The 17148-nt window shown below is 45.4% G+C and overlaps 1 protein-coding gene across 5 annotated transcripts in view; it reads right to left on the reverse strand.

Moving 5' to 3' along the window:
• Positions 1-1875: 1875 nt before the first annotated feature.
• UBE4B (ubiquitination factor E4B) overlaps positions 1876-17148 on the reverse strand; it is a 128319-nt gene continuing 113046 nt past the window's right edge. For 4 of the 5 annotated variants that reach the window (XM_028487863.2, XM_028487864.2, XM_024125702.3 and 1 more), the window contains 5 exons: positions 14263-14397; positions 11237-11428; positions 4047-4221; positions 2955-3101; positions 1876-2622 (listed from right to left, as the gene is read on the reverse strand). In XM_028487863.2, coding sequence (XP_028343664.1) covers positions 2561-2622; positions 2955-3101; positions 4047-4221; positions 11237-11428; positions 14263-14397 — 711 coding nt within the window. In that variant the 3' untranslated portion in view covers positions 1876-2560. Of the gene's footprint in view, positions 2623-2954; positions 3102-4046; positions 4222-11236; positions 11429-14262; positions 14398-14446; positions 14970-17148 lie in introns of those variants that run through there. The other variant, XM_028487866.2, reaches the window with a different exon arrangement.

Genomic DNA, 17148 nt, shown 5'->3' on the forward strand with positions numbered 1-17148 from the left:
CGTCCGGAGCCTGTGCTCCGCAACGGGAGAGGCCACAACGGTGAGTGAGAGGCCCGCGTACCGCAAAAAAAAAAAAAAAAAAATTTTTGGAACTTACTTTAATATCCATAATTCACAGAATGAAGGCAGTCACAAGTTTCTATACAATAGCAAGCCTTAGACTCTAAAAATAGAAATAGCAAACATCTTCCCCCTAGAGACAGTACAAGTAGGAGACATGCCCTAGCCGGCAGAAGGTCCTTCAAACCTCCGAATTCTGAATTTTCAAAACAATGAGTACATCTGAAGGGGTAAAGCAGCATCTTATTACATTCATGGGGAAAGAGTGGGGCATGCAAATAACACGACAGAACCTGTGCCTGAACCTGATAAACCTGTGCAGAGTTTATCTTCTGGACAGAGAGGAGAGAAACAATACACATGCATGAGATGGAAAAACAAAACTGGCAATAGAAGCCAATAAACATCACTAACTGTATAGGCATAAATGTATATAAACTTGGTAAAAAATAAATTAACAATTATCTGCACGGTAGGATTACAGGTGATTTTGGCTTTCTTTTACCTATATCGTCTAAAATTGTTGTTAACAGGAATACATTATATTTTTTGGAAAGAAGAAAAAGTTGATTTAGTCCAAATGTGCTCAAGAGTAGTGGCTAAGGGCATGGACTCTGGAGCCTGGACACCTGCTCTTCCACTAACCGGCCAGGTGACCTTGGGCAAGTGACCTAACCTCTCCACATCCTACACCCTGACCTGCTGGAAAAAAACAATGATTGTACCATCTTAGAGAACGAAACCGTAAATGTAAAGGCCTTGGCATAGGGTGGCACACAGTAAATGCTGCAGAAACACTTGCTCTTAATACATGAGCTGGTAGGTAAGGTTTCATCAACTGCAGTACCTAAGATAACGTTCATGAGACGGGTTGAACTCGAGCAAAAATTTTCAAGGTCAGGGAAAAGATGTTTGCGATAGGGTAACCACCTGAGAACTGAAGAGACTGAACATGACAAAGCTCAACCCCCTTGAACAAGCAAACAGGGACACGAGAACCAACAGGAGCGAGAAGACTGACACAATAGGAAAGGTTTATTTTAAAAACAGCAGCTCCTAACTGGCTCCAGGAAAGATCATGTACCACATGCGAACACATCTGGCTCTTGGTCTTCACCCACCCCTTTGTTTTCCACAAAAAGAAGAGACTCAAAGAAGATTCCTTCTGAACGTGTATCACCATTTATTGTAGTTTGCGTTAGGAACTGAACAGAGGACATTGTCTGTGGAGCGGGAAAGAAAGGAAAAGGAAAAAAAAGTATGTTTTTGTAGACTTAATTTCTTCAAAACACTTTATGGTTTCAAATCCTTTTTTACCCCAAAGGAGATTCAAGAATCCGAGTATGGTAAGTAGGGAGCGGTAATACAAAAAATCGTGTGTGTGTGTGTGTGTGTGTGGGTGTGGGTGTGTGGGTGTTTTTCTTTGTGTGCGTTTTTACAAGCAGACGTACTTCCACATTTCTTGCACCCCTTTTTTGCTTTGGTAAGGCCAAGCCCCACAGGACACATCATACAGACGACCCTGCCTTGAACTCACAGACTCAAGGGTCGGGGAGTTTATTTACCCTCGCAGGGTCACTATAAAGGTTTCCAACTGTCACGTAGCATTAAAAAACCCCAACCCCCTCAAACCGTAAGACGCGAAATCCTGATACACTTAAACGCTTCCTTTGCTGCAGCTGTTCCTCAGATTCCTAATCGTGGACTCACTGCAAGGACCAGAGCAACAGGATTCTCTTCATTTTGTTTAGAATAAAAAAAAATTGTAAGGGACATTTCAAAATAATTAAAAAAAAAAAACTGAAATTCAAATTCTGAAAATATCTTGCCTTTTTTATTAATCATGTCATCTAACACCAATTAAAAAAACAAATATGTGAATATGATATAAAAATACGATCCCAGGATTAACACTTTGTTGCAGGCACAGTTATCTCACAGAATATATGTTTGGAGGGCCAGGGAAAAGAGTTTATTTTTGTTTTTGCTTCTCTTAAAAAAAATCCACAGCAGTGCAAGTAGGATCAGGATGGGGCCGGCGGGGGGCGGGGGGAAGATTCTTAGCAGCAAAATGTCCAAGGTTCTCTAATCACAATCAAAATCAATGGATATTGGATTTAGGAAAAAAAAAAAAAAAAAAAAAAAAAAGATGAAGGGGATGCTGCCCAGACCCATTCGTCATCAATCACTAAAAGACTTCCGTAGCAAAAGCCCCGAATTGTGACATATGAAGGACGTGCTCTATTACACAAGCAATCATAAAACGTATCCCTCAAGCTTTTGACCACGTCTGTCACTTAAATATATGTACAGGAATTGGGCTCCTCTTCTTATTCATGTCCTTTCAGGTCTCCACTGTTTGGTCACTCTGGGTGGGCTCTTGGTGTATTTTGCCACTTCTGGCCTCCAACATGTGAACAGCATTTGCACCACCGATGCTGCTCCTGCCTGCCTTGCTGGCCTTGGCCGTTTCTCGCAGAGGGTGGGCAAGGGGGATGCTTTAATGATCATTGTTCTGTTTCTCTCTCATCCAGGTATGAATCTGTTCTTTCAGTTCCGGCACTGAGAAAAAAAAGAAAAGAATTAATACCCCAGATGGGAGGGCTCTTCCTGAGAGATGATGCTTGTAGTTCTGTATAAAAGGAAAGAAAAGGCCATTCATTCCCTCACTGAACTGAAGGCTGAAGAAGAAATAGGACATGAAAAGTAAGAACTGGAATTCTGTAGTGAAAAAGAGCAAAGAATGTTTTGTGTCTTGTCCATTAAGTGTCAGAAACCATGCAGTGTCTGGATTTGTTAAATTTCCCCCTTTTGACTACTCTCTGATACACGATTTTGGCCTCACTGCTCAGTACAGGTATAGGCACTGCAGTTCGAGCCATGCCCTCCTCTACCTGGTTCCAGCATACTCTCTGTCAGCGTCTGTCGGTTGAAGGGGTCCGTGGGGGAGTTCAGCAAGTGCCGCAGGATGATGGAGCGGTCCATGATAGTGCCAGAGGGCAGCCGCACGGGGTCAGTCATCAGGGTGTCCATCAGAGGGTCTACAGAGACAAAGCAAAGCAAACTCTGATCTAACAATAGAGCCTAAAACTGAAAAAGAAAACAAAGTCCCTCCTATCAGTGAAAAATATAACCATAGAAACGGCAACCAAATGGCCCCTACCAGGCCCCCAAGTTTAGAAGGAAATCAGCATTAGATAAAGGCATATACTTCACCTTTTGTAGAGGGGAAGCACCCTTTTGTCAGCTACTGCTGCGAGGAAAGAATAGACAAAAAAGACAGCAGGACAGACAGGCCCTCCCGGGCTGTATGGCGAAGACGGCAGGCTAGAATCAACCTTTCCTCTTAGGACTTCTCAGAATTCTTTGAAAACATGAGTCCCCACTTGCAAAGGCAAGGTTGACCTTAGAATCTTCAGGGTTGTTATCTGGTTTGAAATCAGGCTAAGAACTTTTTTCTCCTGTAATTTATAATATGAACTAAAGGTAGATAAACAGAATTTCAATTTCTGACCAAGCGTCTCAAAAAGCAATGAGAGGGGCTTCCCTGGAGGTGCAGTGGTTAAGAATATGCCTGCCAATGCAGGGGACACGGGTTCGAGCCCTGGTCTAGGAAGATCACACATGCTGCGGAGCAACTAAGCCCTTGCGCCACAACTACTGAGCCTGTGCTCTAGAGCCCGCGAGCCACAACTACTGAGCCCACGTGCCACAACTACTGAAGCCCACGCGCCTAGAGCCCGTGCTCCGCAACAGGAGAAGCCAACGCAACGAGAAGCCCATGCACCGCAATGAAGAGTAGCCCCCGCTTGCCATAACTAGAGAAAGCCCGCCCACAGCAACGAAGACCCAAGGCAGCCAAAAATAAAATAAATTAAAAAAAAAAAAAAGCAGCAATGGGAGCACAGAACGTCCTCTTCTAATGTTACATGTTTCAAGTTAACTCAAATCAAAGAATTCCATATGAAAAAAGCGGGCCCACTCGCCTCTGAACTCGTCTGGGGCGTCACTGTAGTCGATTTCTGCACGTGCGTTCTTGGCCACGATCTCCTCCACCTTCTCAGCCAGAAGTTTAAACTTCTCTATCGCTATTGTGGATTTGATCCCTGCCTTCCGCATCTTCGAAATAACTTCTTCAAACAATTCTTTGCTGTAGGATCTCTGAAAATGAGGAAAGACACTGTGAGACGTAAATATATTTTAAGTGGAAAAAAGTAGCTGCAGAAAATACCCAAAGCACATCTGTTTTCTAAAAAAGCCCTAAAATTATAATGTACATATATAAATACTTTGACATGGCTATAAATACATAAAGACTGGGCTAATACGCACCAAACTGTACAAGGCCTCTGGAAAGGGCTTCAGGATTAAGGCAAATGAGGGGAATTTTAAAAAATTTTATTTACTTTTATAGCAAATGTGCATTTCTCTTAAAATTTAAATATTAAAAAGAGAAGGAAATATTAAAAAGAGAAGGACTGAAAGTCTACTTCAGTCCTTGCCAGGCACTGAGCCCTAGCAGCCTATGAGAGGAGGGGGAAATTTCAGTTCTTTTCCCTAAAGGTAAACATGGTGAAAACAACCCAATGTAGCTCATAATCAATAAGCGCGTTCTCCCATTCCCTGTCAATCCTTATTTAAGATCTCTCAGTTCAACGCTGTTAAATGTCAGGGGCTCTGCTGACGGGAGCAGACGGGGTTTATGCCTGTGAGAGTGGGAGGGCTGGTCTACAGGGCAAGCGTCCACCACAGACCCAGGCAAACCTGGGCTTCAATCCTGGCTTTACCATCTACCTGCTGTGTGGTCTTAGGCAAAGCTCTAACCCTCCTGAGCCCCAGTTTCCTCAGGTGTTAAATGGGGGTAGTAACACCTACCCCACAGGTGCTTAATTCATATAAATCACTGCCATTTCAAAATATCAAAGTATATCGTATTTTGCATTTAGGGCAAAAACACTGGCCGCTTGTCACTTTAGTGACAGTGATGCAAACGGAGGAGGGGAATGACTAAATCTGAAACTCTGAAGGATAGGACCACAGTCTGTGACCTGTGATTTCTAAAGGAGGATTCACATGAACACCATGGGATGAACTCATCTCAATACTTGTGTTCCCTTAGAAGGCCGGATTGAAAGTCCTCAGCCTTCCTTCTGTCCTCTTTTAACTTCCGTTTCTACATAAGTGCACATGCTCACTTTCTCTCTCCACACGCAGCCACGCCCCTTATTTAACCCATGCAGCTCAGGGGAAAAGAGAGGGGAGGACAAAAAGCCAGCAGGGCGCTTGGGCCTGGCAATAATCCTTCAAAATAATTTGAAAAGTTCAGAGAGCCTCGGTTATAGTTTTCTGAAACTAAATTACTACGTTAGGTCAACAGATACTTTATTTGGTGTCTACTTATTATGAGCTAGGTAAGCTGCAGTCCCTGTCCCTTTGGGAAGAGGCACAGGGGATAAATGGCCAAAGGGTTATGGTGAGATGTTGGAAGGGCAAAAATGCACAGGGTGGGTGCTGCTATCCACACTACTGAGACGATTCACCTTGAACTTCTCTGTGTAAACAAGTAGCCATTCTTAGCCCATTTACTATTCTCGAAAATATCACCCACTCTATTTCTCAGAAGATGATTGAGTTTTTAACCAACTTCTGCCTGCTGTTAAGTCAACTTCTAAGATAGAGCAGTGGAGTGAGCATTATCAGAAATCAAAGGGTAGGGACTTCCCTGGTGGGACAGTGGTTAAGAATCCGCCTGACAATGCAGGGGACACGGGTTCGATCCCTGGTCCGGGAAGATCCCACATGCTGCGGAGCAACTACGCCCGTGCGCCACAACTACTGAGCCTGCGCTCTAGAGCCCGTGTGCCACAACTGCTGAAGCCCGCGTGCCTAGAGCCCACGCTCCGCAACAAGAGAAGCCACTGCAATGAGAAACCTGCACACCGCAACAAAGAGTAGCCCCCGCTCGCCGCAACTAGAGAAAGCCTGTGAGTAGCAACCAAGACCCAGCACAGCCAAAAAAAAAAAAGAAAAAAGAAATAAAAGGGTACTTAAGGGGACATGGCACTCAGTTTCAAAGAGCAGTGGTGTCAATGAATCGACCAAGTACAGATTACTGAGCTGCTGCTTCAAGTTCAGTGTGGATGGTGTCAGAGAGGAAGCAAAGATGTTGTGGTTTTTTTTTGGCTGTGCTGGGTCTTGGTTGTTGTGTGCAGGTTTTCTCTAGTTGCGGCTAGTGGGGGCTATGCTTTGTTGTAGCACATGGACTTACTGCGGTGGCGTCTCTTGTTGTGGAGCACGGGCTCCAGGTGCGCGGGCTTCAGTAGTTGCAGCACGTGGGGCCCAGAGCACACGGGCTTCAGTAGTTGTGGTGTGTGGGCTCAGCAGTTGCAGCGTGCAAGCTCTAGAGCACACGGGCTCAGTAGTTGTGGCTCAATAGTTGCGGCGCCTGGGCTTAGTTGCTCCGCGGCATGTGGGATCTTCCCGGACCAGGGCTCGAACCCATGTCCCCTGCATTGGCAGGCGGATTCTTAACCACTGTGCCACCAGGGAAGCCCAGGCTGATTCTTAACTACTGGACCACCAGGGAAGTCCCAAGATGTTGTTCTTGACCTCAAGGATCTTACAGAATGGCTACAGAAATTAAACATAAAAATATCTGCAAATCATATATCTGATAAAGGTCTAGTATCCAGAATACATAAAGAACTCACACAGACTATATAAAGAACAAAACAGAAAGAATCCAATTTAAAAAATGGATAGGGGCGTCCCTGGTGGCACAGTGGTTAAGAATCCACCTGCCAATGCAGAGGACACGGGTTTGAGCCCTAGTCCGGGAAGATTCCCACATGCCGCGGAGCAACTAATAAGCCCGTGCGCCACAACTAGTGAAGCCCGTGAGCCTAGAGCCCATGCTCCACAACAAGAGAAGCCACTGCAATGAGAAGCCCACTCACCGCAACAAAACGTAGCCCCCGCTCGACGCAACTAAAGAAAGCCCGCGTGCAGCAATGAAGACCTAATGCAGCCAAAAATAAATTAAAATAAAATTTTAAAAAATTAAATAAAAAATGGATGAAGGGGAGTTCTCTGGTGGTTCAGGGGTTAGGACTCGTGCTTTCACTACTGAGGCCTGGGTTGAATCCCTGGTCAGGGAACTAAAATCCCACAAAGCTGCTGGTGCGGCCAAAAACAAAACAAAACAAAACAAAAAAAAACAAAAGATGAAGGATTGAACAGACATTTCTTCAAAAAAGATATACAAATGGCCAACAAGTACACGAAAAGATGTTCAACAGCATTTGTCATTAGGGAAATGCAAATCAAAACCACAGTGAAATACCACTTTACTCCCACTAGGGTGGCTATTTAAAAATAAAAAAACAAAACAGGAAATAGCAAGTGTTGGTGAGGATGTGGAGAAATTAGAACTCTCGTACACTGCTGGTGGGAATGTTAAACATAGAATTACCATATGACTCGGAAATTCTACTCCTAAGTATATCCTCCCAGACCGGGGCGCGAACCCGGTTCCCCTGCATCGGCAGGCGGACGCGCAACCACTGTGCCACCAGGGAAGCCCTTCAAACACTTTTACATGAACGTTCACAGAATACTACTTATAACAGCCAAAAGGTGGAAACAATTCAAATGTCCATCAATGGATGAATGAATAAACAAACCATGGTATAGCCATATAATGAAACATTAAGCCGTAAAAAGGAATCAGGTACTGATACATGCTATAACATGGATGAACCGCGAAAGCATGCTACGTGAAAGAAGCCAGACACAAAAGGTTATACATTGTATGATTCCATTTACATGAAATATTCAGAATAGCCTAATAGATAAATGTAAAAATAGGTAAAATAAAGGCAGAAAGCAGTTTAGTGGTTGCCAAGAGCTGGGGTGAGGAGGAAGGGACAGTGACTGCTTAATGGGTACGGGATTTCCTTGTGGGGGTGATTAGAGGTGATGGTTGTACAATACTGTGAATGTACTAAATGCCACCGAATTATTACACACTTCAACATGGTGAAGAGTAGCCCTCGCTCGCCACAACTAGAGAAAGCCCGCGTGCAGCAACGAAGACCCAACACAGCCAAATAAATAAATAAATAAATTTATTTAAAAAAAAAAAAAGAAGGAACGCTGCATAGAAGTGAGATTTCACATGGGCTCTTTTTTTTTTTTTTTTTTTTTTTAATTTTTATGGTTGTGTCGGGTCTTAGTTGCGGCATGAGGGATCTTCGTTGAGGAATGCGGTATCTTTCACTGAGGCATGCAGGATCTTTCACTGCAGTACGTGCACTTCTCTCTAGTTGTGGTGCGCGAGTTCCAGAGCGCAAGGACTCTGTAGTTTGTGGCACGCGGGCTCTCTCGTGGAGGTGTGCGAGTTCAGTAGTTGTGGCACGCGAGCTTAGCTGCCCCGTGGCATGTGGGATCTTGGATCCCCAACCAGGGACTGAACCTGAGGTCCCTGCATTGGAAGGTGGATTCTTTATCGCTGGACCACCAGGGAAATCCCAAGATTTTTTTTTTTTGATGTGGACCATTTTTTAAAAGTCTTTATTGAATTTGTTACAATGTTGCTTCTGTTTTATGTTTTGGTTTTTTGGCCGGGAGCCATGTGGGATCTTAGCTTCCTGACTAGGGATCGAACCCACACCCCCTGCACTGGAAGGTGATATCTTAATCACTGGATCACCAGGAAGTTCCCATTACATGGGCTCTTTACTACTACTGTTGTTTAATGGAACATGGTGTTAACAGACAGCGCTCTATGAAAAACAAATCTGCCGTCCATCTGCCCGGAAACCACAGGCAGACTTGGCCCCCAGTGCAGCTCACTGTGTCAGGCTAAGACCTCTCTCTCTCCTGGGCTCTCTGGGCTCCAGGGACACCTGTCCTGTCGCACTCCCTCTCTGACGAGGGGCTCTCTCCTCAGGCCAGTGAGTGTAAGGCTCAGGGCTCCTCACGCTGGGGCCTTCTGTCACCTCTCCCGGGCACCTGTCTTCCACCCGCTCTCGGTGCACAGGAGAGAAGGCTCTCAGTTTCTTCCCTTGTTCGGCTGCTGTGTTTTTTCTCCTCTGTCTTCCCAGGAGAACAAGACATACCAGACGGAACCAGAGCGAACCAAGAGCACTGCTCCCAAGGGAGAAAACGAAATTCTGCCACCTCCCTGGAGCTTTCCAGTCTTCCATGCTTCTGCCCCCAGCCCCCCCAGCCCCTCTTCCGAAACAATCCAGTGGGCAGGCCCCTCATCAGCTTACAGCCCATCTAAATGGAAAGCGTCCAACAATCTAGACAAACGCCACACTGTACAAGGCAGCAAAAAACCCACTTAAAAAGTGTTTTTCTCTCCACTGTGCCACTGGCACTTGTGTGCCTGCTTCACGTGTCTGGAAGAACGGGGCTATTTAGACTTTCGAGAAGACCCATGCGCCACTGTGCAGAAACCGCTGCCTGTGACTCAAGCCACGTGCCACCACAGGCCACCACCACAATCCGTAGGCATTACCAGGCAGTGTGGACGTTTTGTTGGTCACCAAGGAAAGGCAGCTGCAAGCACTCGGAAACACTCCTTTGTCACCCACTTGGTTTTCACCGTCTCACTGGGTGTGCTGTGCTCATCCACGCTGCACACTTTATGTTACGTGTTATAACCGCTTGCGACGTGGCGGCCACAGCAAGACCTGCCAGAAGAGGGAGCAGGCTAAACGACCCTTCCGCGTCCCTGACAGTGAAAGCGGAAGAGTCCCCGGGGACTCTTCACACCCGACCTCTGGCTGGGCTGGAGAGGCCCAGCTCCAGCCAGCCTGCTGCCCAAGGCAGACGACCTGACCTTGCCTGGGGAGCATTTCCATTTCCTGTCCCTCTTAAGGCTACCGCTTATCTTCCATTTCTCAATACGTGCAGCATCATACAGTCACAGGCTAGAGAATCATTTCAGCATCTACCCAGAGTAACTGCAAACACCTAACCTGCTCTTTTACCACAACTTTTTATGGAAAAACTGCTTTAGACACATGTGGTTTTTTTCCATTGCAGGTGCTTCGTCAAGACCACATCTCTTGCTTTATCCAAAAGTACCTATGTATGAGAATTATGTCTCAATAAAGCTGTTATTGAAAAAAAAAAAGTACCTACAATTCCCCTATTTTGACCGTTGGATGAGATATAAGAACCCCCTGGAATGCCTAGTGATGGTTACCCTGAGATGTGAGTTAATACCTGGATAAATAATGTGAACAAAGATGCAGAGACTGAAACAGACATGGCACTTTGGGGGCATTTTAAGTGGAGAGCAGAGAGGCTGAGAACGTGGGCTCAGGGCCAGACTGCCAGGTGGGAAGCCTGCCTCTGACTCACATCTTTAACCTCTGTGGGCCTCCTTGTAAAGCTAGGAATCCAACTAAACCTAAATCGTAGGATTTTGTGAGAATTACAAGTGAAAGCATGAAAAGTGGCTAAAACTTGATGTGTGGTTAATAAACATCAGTTATTATAACGCTGAAGATGCCGCAGGACAGAGGAACGTGGAGGGAGGGGAAGCCCTTTATGAGATACTGAAAAATTAAAAATCGAGGCCGGGCAGGGGTCGCTTGGACTAAATTGGTAGCTGTGGAAATGAAAACCACAAAACGGATATGATCAGAGGGACACAAGGAATAAAGGAGGGAAGAATGTAAAGGTAACATACACAGTTTGAAACCTGGAACCACAGAAATAACAGCAGCACTGAAGTTGTTATTAAATCTCCTTCTTGGGAAGAAGATTTGGATTCCCTGAGAAAACCAGGCTCTTTCTGGGAATGTAACCGATTTGTCGAGTGAGGCCCTTAGCAAGATGGGTAAAAACTCAACTGGAGACGGATCTGAGAGCCAAATCTGCTCTTTACGCCCAAAGGAAAACAACTGAGTCACATCCATTTACACCAGACAAGTTCCCCTTGCCACTGTGGCCATTATTTCTATTTACACACTAAAAACTTCTCAAACCACATCTTGAAAAGTGTCACCTTCCTTGATTTCAATTGGGGAACATCCAAGAACAGATGGATATGCAGTCGCGCAGGGTCTGCCGGGAAATCCACAGGGAAGCAAACTCAAGTCACCCACTTCAGGAGCCTGAACTCCAGGCTCCCTCTGAAACTGTTCCCTTGGGCACTGACCTGGTCGTCAGCAATGGCTTTAGCGAACCGGGCACAGTCCAGCTGCAAGTAAATATCCGTCAGTTGGTCCAACAGCTTCTTTGGTTCAAAGCCATATTTCTCAGGGTTTTCAACTTTCAGGTCACGGCACTTAGGACCACAGAGTTGCTGAAGATTAAAGTTCAGCATCGCAGCCAATCGGGGTCCGAGTTCCTAGGAAATCACAGGATAAGAGGACAATTCATGCTGCTGAGACAAGCAAGAAGGACCCAAAACTCCCATTTCAGTGGAGGAACAGGAATTGGCAGGCTCAATCTTCAAAGAATCCCTTATATGTGCTATATCATATGCTGAAGAAGGACATTCCATTCAAACTTTTCTTTACTCTCCATTTCTAATCCAGTAATTCTAATACTTCATAAAATGTTGCATGCTGATGGAATATTTATAAACACCCAAAAGGCAACATTTTCATTAAATTCATGCTTTAATTATAAAAACAAGGATCACTTCGAATTTGTTGAGAAATAGGTAAAAGAGGGAAACTATTCATAATTCCATCATCATCACACGTGTCACGGAAGTTTCTGGAGTATGCTCTTTCAGCCATCATTTTATGCATTATTTTTCTAAAAATCTCAAGTCCCTGACAGTTCAGGCAATATGCACCATTCGTATTTATTTATCAGGTGCAAAGAGTGAAGAAGTATAAAAGAGGAAGAAGATAAAATTTATGTCTTGAATAGTTTTAAATCTAGCCAGTGAGACAAAACAAACTTAAATGAAACAACTAAAAACTAATTAAGAAATAATATGCTATAACCCCACAAGATGACACAGTACCTACTACAGGTGGGCATACATTGCTTTAAGCAAACCTGAAATAGGAAAACCTGGCTTATAGAGTATTAAACACTGGCCATAAAAAATGAGCTGTGAAAGCTTCTCTTTAAGTAACAAGGTTTTCATTAAATTTCATGACTGGATTTATACAAATTCAACTTAAATTTGGCTTCTAAAGGACCTGCTTTTGCACAAAGTAAAAAGTACTCCTGCATTTAATTGTTAAGAAACTGTGAGGTAGGGCTTCCCTGGTGGCGCAGTGGTTGAGAGTCCGCCTGCCAATGCAGGGGACACGGGTTCGTGCCACGGTCCGGGAAGATCCCACATGCCGCAGAGCGGCTGGGCCCGTGAGCCATGGCCGCTGAGCCTGCGCGTCCGGAGCCTGTGCTCCGCAACAGGAGAGGCCACAACAGTGAGAGGCCCGCGTAACGCAAAAAACAAAAAACAAAAAACAAAAAACAAAAAACTGTGAGGTAAAGGAGGGATAAGAATAGGATATAATTGGTAATTTTTTTTTCCTGAAGTGGGAGAGTTTTGTGTTAACCAGCAAAGAAGGTGAAAACAATGCAGCAAAGGAAAAGGAAAGACCAAAGCAGGCAGAGGCAGAGACAGCGGGGAAGAAGACTATGACCCAGGTGTATGGAGAGCTCAGATCAAAGAGTAGGTCTTGAAAAACATTCATTTTAATTGACATGAAAATAACAGACCTAGCTTTCAATAATTTCCTTTTAAAAAATGAAGAATTTAGAACTAAAAATAGGCTTTATGATAATTTAGTCTCAAGTAGTTTTTATAGTTTCTGACCTTCTGAACAATCAAAGAGCACTGCCATCGGAGTAGCTGAACACAAAATAAAACGTGACTTAGAGCAGGGATTGGCAAACTGCTAGCTGCAAGACATATCTGGCCTGATGCCTCACTTCATGGAGTTTTATTGGAACACAGCAACAGCAAAGCTAGCAGCTGCAGTAGAGGCCATGTGGCCCACAATGCCTAAACTATTTACTGTCTGGCCTTTATAGAAAAAGTTTAAAGAAGTCCATTTGCAAACCTTTAAGGGAAGCAAGTGTCTGAAGTACCTTATCTAAATGAGTTGAGTGTTCTTACGCTTTCAGTGATGCACTGTTTTGCTTCATGTTCTGCTTCTCTGGCACTGAGATCTATTTATGAAGAGACATGAAATGTGAAGGGGACAGAGGAGGGGGCTTATCTCTTGAGTAGCATGTAGGACGGGGTGTGGTGATAATGATGGAGGTGAAAGTAAACAGGGAAACTGGAGGAAACGTGTAGTAAAATTATACCCCACTGTAAACTTGTCTCCATATGGGCAAGTAACTACCAAATCTCAGGCCCCTTGCTTGCCTTCCTCCCTATCCTTGCCCCGGCCCCACCATTAACACTTCTAAAGAGATTCTGTTGAAAGCTTACTTTTAGAGAAAGGTGTGTGTGTGTGTGTGTGTGTGTGTGTGTGTTTGCTGAAGAGAAGTAGATCTTCATTTATGCCCCTCAGTTTCGATTTCAGAAAAAGGATCCAGGTCTCATCAATCAAGTCAAGGCCAAACAATCTGGCTACCTTTGACCTATCATAAACCCTAATTATGGCTCTCGTTAACCTTTGGCTTCCTCAGTGTAACAAACCTACACCGAAGAGAACCAAAGATCTTATATACTATCAATTATTTCTACTTAATATAGTCTCATTTCCAATTGATGTCACCTTATACTTTTCCTATAAATAAAAGACCGGAGTCGACGATGATAAAAATACGTCACAGCTTCAACATTAATAATCCGATGTGCCGTCTCAGCAGAAAGTGATATAAGTGATCTTGGAAATCAATTATTTCTACTTAATATAGTCTCATTTCCAATTGATGTCACCTTATACTTTTCCTATAAATAAAAGACCGGAGTCGACGATGATAAAAATACGTCACAGCTTCAACATTAATAATCCGATGTGCCGTCTCAGCATATAAGATATAAGTGATCTTGGAAGTGACCTTTGGCAGACTTCAGACTATCGACAGAATGTTGTGTGTATCAATTAGCATAACTGGGAACAAAATCAGTAACAGAATTTCACCTATCACTGTGGTGCTGAAACACCCAGGATTTCAACAACTACTCTATTTAGTTCTAAGTGATAGACTCTGAATGTGGAATCCAACAGACAAAACAAATACTCCCAAGGTTCTACTCACAGGTCTGAGGAATGGCTTCTGGACCTGCTTGGTGAGGATATGGAACATGTCCACGGTTTCTGTCGCCAGGGCAAGATAAGAGCGTGAAACGCGCTCATCCTGAGCGAGCTGGGACTGGCGGGCCTGCTGCTGATCCTGGGAAACAGGGAACAGATGCCAGACACAGCTCAGTACAGTCCGCAGCTCAGCAAATGCCACGCGTGAAGGAAAAACACAGTCAGCTCATAACTGGGCAAGTGCGTAATACAGCCAACATACTTAGGGAACAATTCAACAACCTGTACAGGAAACCTTCCAGATTACTGAGGTTTATTCCTTTCGCCATCAGATGTCTTTAGGGCTTTGAATAAGGGGACCTTGGCACATGACTTAACTTACATGAGCCTCAGTATCCTCAATGATAAAAGAACTCACCATCAACTTCTATGCAGGACGCAATAAGTGATTCTTACGTCCTGCCTGATACACGTGCTAATAAAGGACATTCACCGTCCTTAATAACAACGCCTGTGTAGTCATCGTTATTTTGAAAACCACAGGCATGCTGCGCTATCACACTGAGGCCTATAGGTTTCGCCACAACACCAAGGGCCTGTAGATTGCTCAGCTTTTGAATTTTGTCTCTCCACACCGGTTAGGCTGTCAACCTCTACAACTGTCAGCATGCTTGCCTCTGGTGCCATCCTCTTCCTCTACTCTGCCATAGGCTGGGAAACAAGACAAAAAGGTGTATTTGACTCATGGGTAAAATAAGGTGGAATCTACTGAAGGCTCTGTGATAGACCAAATACAGAAACATCAGTACGGGCTTAAATTCCTACATCCGCTCAGAGGCCTGTTTACTTTACCTTGGGGGAGGGGAAACAGCTAGAAGAGCTGATGTAGCCACACGAGTGCCCCCTGGAGATCCCGTACCAGTGCTGGGTGACCTGCACAGCGCCCTTTGGTCAGGAACAAAAGGCTGAAGCAGGGCGGACGGAGGAAGAGCAAGGTGAGAACCACCTCAGCGTGTGTCTGGGTGTCACGTTCAAATCAATCAGTGTGACCCAGCCCCTTCCACAGGCCAGGCCTCCTTTAGGCCCTGGAGATGAAGCCCAGAAGTGACCAAGAAGGCTCCCTACCTCATGGAATTTAGACGCCAGTTAGGGAGATAAGCAATAAACAGACACCCACCCAAACAGATACAGATAAGTCCGATAATGATGATGAAAAATAAAGCAGGGCTGTGGTGGGGGTGGGGGGGGAGGAGGAGTGTGCTGGGGCTGGGGTGCTAGTCTGGAAAGGGTGGTCAGGGAAGGCCTCTCTGAGGAGGTGACATTTAAGCAGGTATCTGAAGGAAGTGAGTCAGCAAGATCCAGGGGAAAAGCACTCCGGGCTCAGGGAATAGCAAGTGCAAAGGCCCTGCTGTTCGGTGGAAGATCAAGGAGGCGAGTGGGGGCAGGGTAGCATGAGCGAAGGGGAAGGGCGGGGCCGAGACTGCAGTACCCTCCAGGAAAGTCTGGAAGGGCTCTGAGCAGAGCAGTGATGAGAGGCTGACTGAGATTTTAACACCATCCTGCTGGAATGCACATGAGCAAGGGTGGAGGCTGAAACCAAATGGGGGGCTACTCCAGTAATGCAGGTTAAGAGATGGTACTGAGCTGGAGGTGGGGGAAGAGGTCAGATAACAAACATACTTTAGGACGGAGCCTAGGGGCCTTTGCTGGGAGAGAGAGGAATCAAGGAAGACTCCAGAAGGTGCTGAGCCAGAGCAATGAGCAGAATGCGGTCGGCACTTCCTGAGACAGGGCAGTCTGGAGAGGAGATCTGGGGGACGACATCGAGGGCTCACTTTTGGACAAGTCAGGTTTGAGATCCTATTAGACCACTGGGCAGGGGCAGGTCAACAGCTGGTTATGTAAGCCTGAGTCAGGAGTGAGCCGAGCTGGGGAGGCACATTTTGGAGTCCTTAGAATACAGACAGCTAAAGCCTTGGAATAGATGAGATCAGCTAGCAGTGATTTTCAACTGGGGGCATCAGGCCACGTGTGGGAATGTTTCCGGTTGCATGGTGACTCAGGGTTGGAGGGAAACATCACTGGCATTAAATGGGCATGAGCTAGAGATGCTAAAGGTCCTGCAGTGTCCAGGACTGTCTCTCATAGCAAAGAATTACTCTTATAGCAAAACTCCAACCGGCATCCTCACAGAGGAACACACGACCTAGGGAGCAAGTGTGGAGAGAGAAGAGCAGCCTGAGAGCTGAGCACCTGGGAGGACGGGGCGGGGAGGCAGGAGGCAGGAAGTGACTCCAAAGTCAAGCAGACCTGATTCTGAAGGAGCATTTTTTAGGGATTGTTTATGCCATTTTCCATCCGTTGACCCAGAAAAACCAATAGTATCAGCTCAGTCGCCTCATAAACAAATGCTATTATTATAAGCACTGACTCTGGACGAGGTAATGTGCCACAGACCCGTATCCCAACATCGACAACGTAAGCTGGTCCAACATCAGCATCATGAGTGACATAAAGAGGGTGTTACAGGAGTGGGGAGAAAGGTGAGACTTTGCAGCTTCACTGATGAGGAAGGTCAGCCGTGAGGGAGTATTTGGACAAGACCTCCCTCAAAGAATGGGTAAGATTTTAATACATAAGAGTAGAATGGGAACTCGGAAGAATGGCGGAAGAGTAAGACGCGGAGATCACCTTCCTCCCCACAGATACATCAGAAATACATCTACACGTGGAACTGCTCCTATAGAACCCCCACTGAACGCTGGCAGAAGACCTCAGACCTCCCAAAAGGCAAGAAACTCCCCACGTACCTGGGTAGGGCAAAAGAAAAAAGAATAAACAGAGACAAAAGAATAGGGACGGGACCTGCACCAGTGGGAGGGAGCTGTGA

The sequence above is a fragment of the Physeter macrocephalus genome, chromosome 3 (genome assembly GCF_002837175.3).
Source record: "Physeter macrocephalus isolate SW-GA chromosome 3, ASM283717v5, whole genome shotgun sequence".
Lineage (NCBI taxonomy): Eukaryota > Metazoa > Chordata > Mammalia > Artiodactyla > Physeteridae > Physeter > Physeter macrocephalus.